Source organism: Cebus imitator, unplaced genomic scaffold (genome assembly GCF_001604975.1).
Source record: "Cebus imitator isolate Cc_AM_T3 unplaced genomic scaffold, Cebus_imitator-1.0 Scaffold102, whole genome shotgun sequence".
Taxonomy (NCBI): Eukaryota; Metazoa; Chordata; class Mammalia; order Primates; family Cebidae; genus Cebus; species Cebus imitator.
In genome coordinates, this window is record NW_016107417.1 from 3,389,619 (window position 1) to 3,396,277 (window position 6,659).

Genomic DNA, 6,659 nt, shown 5'->3' on the forward strand with positions numbered 1-6,659 from the left:
AAAAAAAAAAAAAAAAAAAAAAAAAAAAAAAAAAAAGAAAGAAAGAAAAGAAAAAAGAAAAAAAGAAAAGTTAGTTATACGTGGCTTTACAGGACGCAAACTCTGACTGGTTATAAGCTGAAACTGTCAGGTCAACAGGTGGCGGGGAAGATGGCTGAGACGAACAGCACAGAGATTTAGAGGCAGGCAGACCTGGTGCCAACCCTAGGACAGGTTTTGTTAAGCCTCTGAATCTCAACTGCCCCAGTTTAAAGGGGGTGGGTAGCACCCCTTAGCTCATAAACCTTGGTGATTGAAGATTAAATGAGATGACGGAGGAAAACGCAAGGAACAAAGTGGATGCATTAGCTCCATGTTGTTAATCAGCGGGCTTAGTTGGCTGCGACCCAGACACGAACGAAAATACAGTGCAGCCCAGGACCAGTGCGGGTCTTGCTTATGGCTCTGAGCTGAACTATACACGGATAGCAAAACCACACACTGAGATGGGGGCAGACCTGCTTCGCTGCAGTCAATTCCTTGAACAGAACACTTCCATCCCAAGATTAGCAGAAATTAATCTCCCTGTCCCGGGTATACCTGGCTGCCCCTCCCTGTCCTGGTGCGCCAAATAACCCTGGAGGCCAGCGAGGGATCACCCGCCCACGGACTGCGCTTTCCCTACTCTCAGCCAACTAGGGTGGGACCCGGACCTAGGCAACACAGCTGTCCGCCCCTAACAACCACTCACCTGCTTTCCCCTTTCTACAGGCCAGCAAAGGTACTTTCTTTTTCTTATTGGTCCGCGTAACTTTATCGCAACCAATCAGTGGCAGCCACGGGACCCAACTCACTCCCACACAATTTGGGGGGGATCATGGAGAAGACAAATTTTTGTCTTCCGCATCCAGTTCTCTCAGAGCACCTTATTTGTCAAACTGTTGTGACTCTCCCTAAATTGAGGCTCTTAAAACATTTCATTCTCCTTAGGCCTGTACAGTCTGTCCCTGGCCTACTCCCCCCTCCAGGTGGTACAGCCCGCACACGGCTCCACCTCCCAGCCGCTAGCGGGACCGAGTCCCCCACTTGGCGGAGGCCACTCAGAACAGGGGCCGTACCATCTGTGACTAATAAATAATACGGGGGCCCAAATTCCCCCTGTTGCCCTATTACCTTCTGACCAACTCTCGCATATCTTTCCCAGCCATTTCCCGTAGACACGAGCCCCAGATACGGTGGTAACACCACTGCCATGGTCCCACGTAGAGCGCAGTGCGAGCCAGAGCAGGACCCACTTGGTACGACCCACGCCGCGCCCCGCGCAGCCGGAAGTGAGGTGTCTGACCCTCGAAGTTCCGGTTCGCAGGGGGTGGGGAGTGTTGTTAACCGGAGCGGCCGCCGCAGTCGCGCGGATTGAGCGGGCTCGCGGCCCTGGGTTCCTGGTGAGTGGGGCGAAGTCGGGCCTGAGTTGTGGTCGGGGTCGGGACCCGAACCTTCCCCTTGAGGTCTCTGGGGTCGGCGCGCCCCTCAGCCCTGCCGCCCGCTTTCGGCCTGTCAGCTGGCGGGAGACCTCAGACGCCGGTGCGGCCGCTCTGCTGGAGCCTGGACCCTGCCTGCGACGCTCGCAACTCCTGGTGCTCACAGATGCGAGGCCGCGAGGGCGACCCGGCTCCTCCCGTCCCGCCGCTGCTCTGCCGGCTGGCCGTTCCTGTAGTGCCCTGAGTTGACACCACTCCGGGGGTCGGGGGACCCCAGGGTTCCAGGCTGACGTTCCCCGCCCACTCCCACGGGGCGTGCGTCCGAACTGCCCAACCTAACACAGCTGTCACCGGCGCTGTCGCCTACCCGGTCTGCATCCCCCTGTGCCTTGGCTGCTCTCAGCCCTGGCCGCGCGTTCCCGCCCCTGGAGCAGATCTGCTGTTGACTTCCATCCCAGCTCCTCCACTGGAGGGTCAGCGGTGCAGCTCCCCCTCCTCCAACACTGCAGCTTTTCCTCCTCACCTCCCTAGAGGAGGCGGCTTGGCAGGCAGCGTGGAAAGAGCCCTAGATTTGAAACAAGACTGACCCAGGTTCCAGGCCTTGCGTCAGTTGATCACTTAACCCCTTCGAGTCTTATTTGTAAAATGGGGGAGGGTAAGCTATTCTTGGTTCGATGATTTCGAGAGAGAAATGTGATTTCCCCCCTTTCTCCTGTTGAGGCTGTACCAGGCACCGCGCTGTTTTGCACAGCATGAGCATCACATAAGTTTTCTTGCCCCATGCAGGTCTTCGGGCCAGGGCAATGTTCCGCACGGCAGTGATGATGGCGGCCAGCCTGGCGCTGACCGGGGCCGTGGTGGCTCACGCCTACTACCTCAAACACCAGTTCTACCCCACTGTGGTGTACCTGACCAAGTCCAGCCCCAGCATGGCTGTGAGTTCAGGGCTCAGGGAGGGAGGAGTCTTCCTGGGCCAGGGGCGGGGCTAGATATCACATAAGTAGGGAAGTAGCCACCAGCTGCCTAAGTTTGAATAAACTGTGATGAGGATATGGAGGATACTGAATGATGAGTTCCAGGCAGAAGAAAATGGAAAGTGACCTCAAACCACAACCTCTCCCCACTCCTAGGTCCTGTACATCCAGGCCTTTGTCCTTGTCTTCCTCCTGGGCAAGGTGATGGGCAAGGTGTTCTTTGGGCAGCTGAGGGCAGCAGAGATGGAGGTAAGATGGCGGCGGCCCCAAAGATGAGGGTAGGGTACTGGGAGAGGATGTTTAGGATCCATGTTATTTCCTGCCTGGCCCCCAGCACCTTCTGGAACGTTCCTGGTACGCTGTCACAGAGACTTGTTTGGCCTTCACCGTTTTTCGGGATGACTTCAGCCCCCGCTTTGTTGCACTCTTCACTCTCCTTCTCTTCCTCAAATGTTTCCACTGGCTGGCTGAGGACCGTGTGGACTTTGTGAGTCGAGTCAGGGGGTTCTCCGGAGCAGGTGGAAGCCAGGGAGTGGCCGGTGGGCAGGCTTGAGCAGGGAGGGCTGGGTTGGGGATCTGAGGTGAGCCCCCAGGCTTCCTGACAGGCCCCCTCTGTGCTCTGCCTCAGATGGAACGCAGCCCCAACATCTCCTGGCTCTTTCACTGCCGCATTGTCTGTGAGTGAGATTCAGGGGAGGGGAGGGAAGGATTGGAACGTGAACCGTGGACCTGTACTCCAGAGCACAGGCTACCCCCTTAGCCCACAGCTGTACAGGAAAGATAATTTAGGAAGTTAATTTGCATAGTCTCTGTCCTGTTCCACTCCAGGGCTTCTCAACTGCCTGGGCCCTCAGCCCTTGCCTCCTCACCTGCAATCTGGGCAGCCCCAACAACTCCCCCTCCCCCAGGGAGTTCTCAGAGGGCCAGGTTCAGTGGTGTGTGCCCACCTGACTAGGTTCCTGGGGCCATGGAGGGCTTGAGGGTAGGACTGTCCTAGAGCATTAAATAGCTGTTGGGCCCTGGGCTGATCCCACCTACCCCCCATTTATGGGGGTCCCCACAGCTCTTATGTTCCTCCTGGGTATCCTGGACTTCCTCTTCGTCAGCCATGCCTATCACAGCATCCTGACCCGAGGGGCTTCTGTGCAGCTGGTGTTTGGCTTTGAGGTAAGACTGGGCTGGGAGGTTGAGAGGACAAGCTCGAGGTGACCCCACATGTGCCTTGAATAACCCAACAGACCCTTCCTCAGCACCTGCTATGTGGCCAACATGTGCTGGCCACCAAGGGGCAGTGATGAGATATGGCTCCTGCCCTCCACACACTCACTTCTGTGTGACTGGGGAAGAGCACAAAGGCTAGGGCCAAGGAGGAGCCCCAAACTGGGGTTCAGGGGAGGGTTCCTGGAGGCTCATGCCAGAGCTAGCTGGTAATGGACAGGAGAGGATTAGCTTGATGGACAATTGGAGACACGTCCCTGGCAGGGGGAGAATGTGTTCAGTGACAACTCATATTTGTTGAGTGTGAATTTCACACCAGGCCCTGTGCTGAGCTCCTGACCTGCATCTCTTACTCAACAAGACAATATTGTTATAAAGGAATAGTTAATTCTGTCATTTTATAGACGAGTAAACTGAGGTTCATCGCGTTGCCAAAAGTCACAGCTAGCGAGTGGAGGAGCTAGGACGACCCCGGGTGTGTCCAGAGCCTGTGATTGTACCACTGCACCTGCTGCACAGAGGCCCCGGGGAGCTGTGTGTTTACATCCCCTCGCCCCCCTCTCCCTCCAGTACGCCATCCTGATGACGATGGTGCTTACCATCTTCATCAAGTATGTGCTGCACTCCGTGGACCTCCAGAGTGAGAACCCCTGGGACAACAAGGCTGTGTACATGCTCTACACGGAGCTGTTTACAGGTGAGAGGAGGCTGGGCCTCTCCTGACCTGGATCAGCACCCCGCACTCTGCCTCCAGGCCCTGTGACCTGCTGCTCTCTGCATCCCCTCCCCACAGGCTTCATCAAGGTTCTGCTATACATGGCCTTCATGACCATCATGATCAAGGTGCACACCTTCCCACTCTTTGCCATCCGGCCCATGTACCTGGCCATGAGGTAAGCCTAGCCCTCTCCCCCGATCCTCCTGATGCAATCCCTTCCCTTTCCCTGCTTTCACTGACTGTCCTTTCAGACAGTTCAAGAAAGCTGTGACAGATGCCATTATGTCTCGCCGGGCCATCCGCAACATGAACACACTGTAAGTAGGCTTGTCATGGCTGCTGTCCCAAGCTCTGTCCTGGGTCCCTCTGCTTCCAGCGCTGGACCTGACACATTCCCTGCCATCCTAACCAGGTATCCAGATGCCACCCCAGAGGAACTCCAGGCAATGGACAATGTCTGCATCATCTGCCGAGAAGAGATGGTGACTGGTGCCAAGAGACTGCCCTGCAACCACATTTTCCACACCAGGTGGGAGGGGCCCTGGGGAGCCTGCACAGCAGGGCACAGGCCCCAGAAGGCAGGCCCCTAGGGACCTGCTGACCTCTGCCTGGCCTTGACCCCCAGCTGCCTGCGCTCCTGGTTCCAGCGGCAGCAGACTTGCCCCACCTGCCGTATGGATGTCCTTCGGGCATCGCTACCAGCCCAGTCACCACCACCCCCGGAGCCTGCGGATCAGGGGCCACCCCCTGCCCCCCATCCCCCACCACTTTTGCCTCAGCCCCCCAACTGTGAGTGTCCTCTTGTCTGGCTATCCAGCACACCACTGGGTACTTGCCCTGGGATGGGTATGGAAGATGCTGGGAAATTGGAGAGTCCCTGTCCTCCAGTGTCTCAGTCTGGACTAGGGAGGGGTGAAAAGATGAGAAATAGATGCTTGCAGTCAGTGTGACCAGTGCTGAGCTCAGGACCTTGGGAACAGAGGACAGAGCTCCCAGTAGCCAGCCCCCCTGCCTGGGAGTTGGTTCTGTGTCCACTTGGTCCTTTTCTCACCTCTGTCTTGTCTTTGCAGTCCCCCAGGGCCTCCTGCCTCCTTTTCCTCCAGGCATGTTCCCACTGTGGCCCCCCATGGGCCCCTTTCCACCTGTCCCGCCACCCCCCAGCTCAGGAGAGGCTGTGGCCCCTCCATCCACCAGTGCAGGTGAGCCTTTGGGTACTGTGACAGCCAGAGGGTGGCAGGGATGGAACACTCACTGATAACTTGTTCCTGCTCTTCAGCAGCCGTTTCTCGGCCCAGCGGAGCAGCCACAACCACAGCTGCTGGCACCAGTGCTCCTGCTGCTTCTGCTACACCATCCAGCTCAGGCTCTAGCTCTGCCCCAGAGGCTGGCCCTGCCCCTGGCTTCCCCTTCCCTCCTCCCTGGATGGGCATGCCTCTGCCTCCACCCTTTGGTAAGTTGGGCCACTCTCTGGGTTCTTCTTGGGGGTGAGGTTGGTATCTGGCCCCAGAAGCAGCCCAGACTGAGCCCCTCTCTCTCTCTCTCTCTCTCTCTCTCTCTCTCTCTCTCTCTCTCTCTCTCTCCCCCTCCCTCTCTCCCCCTCCCCCTCCCTCTCCCCCTCTCTCCAGCCTTCCCCCCAATGCCTGTGCCCCCTGCGGGCTTTGCTGGGCTGACCCCAGAGGAGCTTCGAGCTCTGGAGGGCCATGAGCGGCAGCACCTGGAGGCCCGGCTGCAGAGCCTGCGTAACATCCACACACTGCTGGACGCCGCCATGCTGCAGATCAACCAGTACCTCACTGTGCTGGCCTCCTTGGGGTGTGTCTGCACAGGGGAAGCAGAGTGGGTTTGGTGGGAGTGGAGCTGCTAAGAGGTCCCCAGCAGTGGTTCTTGGCCTTTGACACCTGCTGGTTCAGGCTACCCGTCTACAGGCCCTCCCAGGGTCTCGAGAAGTTCTCGGCAACTCCTGGTGCCTGTCTCTCTTCCCACTCCAGAAAGCATATCCGGAGCTAAGTGGGAGTGATGTTTATTTGAGAGCTGACCTTGGAGTTTACTCTTTTTTATTTTTCTAAAGTCAAATTATTCAGAATTTGTAGTGCTTTAATTTATCACGATATTCTCCTGAGATATGGTAACACCCATGGATTGGCAACTGCTGCCCTCAAACTGAGGGAGCGAAAAATAGGAAGTCACTTGGAACCATCCCAAGTTTAAGCGCTGGTCCCATCACTCACTTGCTTTTAACCTCTCACATTATTTGAATAAAGGGGTCTTAATTCTTTTTTTTTTTTTTTTTTT

At 56.7% G+C, this 6,659-nt stretch overlaps 1 protein-coding gene across 2 annotated transcripts in view; it reads left to right on the plus strand.

Moving 5' to 3' along the window:
* Positions 1-698: 698 nt before the first annotated feature.
* The window catches only part of SYVN1 (synoviolin 1), an 8,285-nt gene continuing 2,324 nt past the window's right edge, over positions 699-6,659 (plus strand). Inside the window, exons 1-14 of one of the 2 annotated variants that reach the window (XM_017537127.2) lie at positions 699-1,421; positions 2,244-2,392; positions 2,588-2,680; positions 2,766-2,918; positions 3,060-3,108; positions 3,495-3,598; positions 4,220-4,346; positions 4,443-4,542; positions 4,619-4,684; positions 4,780-4,896; positions 4,993-5,156; positions 5,438-5,566; positions 5,644-5,817; positions 5,993-6,179. In XM_017537127.2, coding sequence (XP_017392616.1) covers positions 2,261-2,392; positions 2,588-2,680; positions 2,766-2,918; positions 3,060-3,108; positions 3,495-3,598; positions 4,220-4,346; positions 4,443-4,542; positions 4,619-4,684; positions 4,780-4,896; positions 4,993-5,156; positions 5,438-5,566; positions 5,644-5,817; positions 5,993-6,179 — 1,595 coding nt within the window. In that variant the 5' untranslated portion in view covers positions 699-1,421; positions 2,244-2,260. The remainder of the gene's footprint in view (positions 1,422-2,243; positions 2,393-2,587; positions 2,681-2,765; positions 2,919-3,059; positions 3,109-3,494; positions 3,599-4,219; positions 4,347-4,442; positions 4,543-4,618; positions 4,685-4,779; positions 4,897-4,992; positions 5,157-5,437; positions 5,567-5,643; positions 5,818-5,992; positions 6,180-6,659) is intronic. The other variant, XM_017537129.1, reaches the window with a different exon arrangement.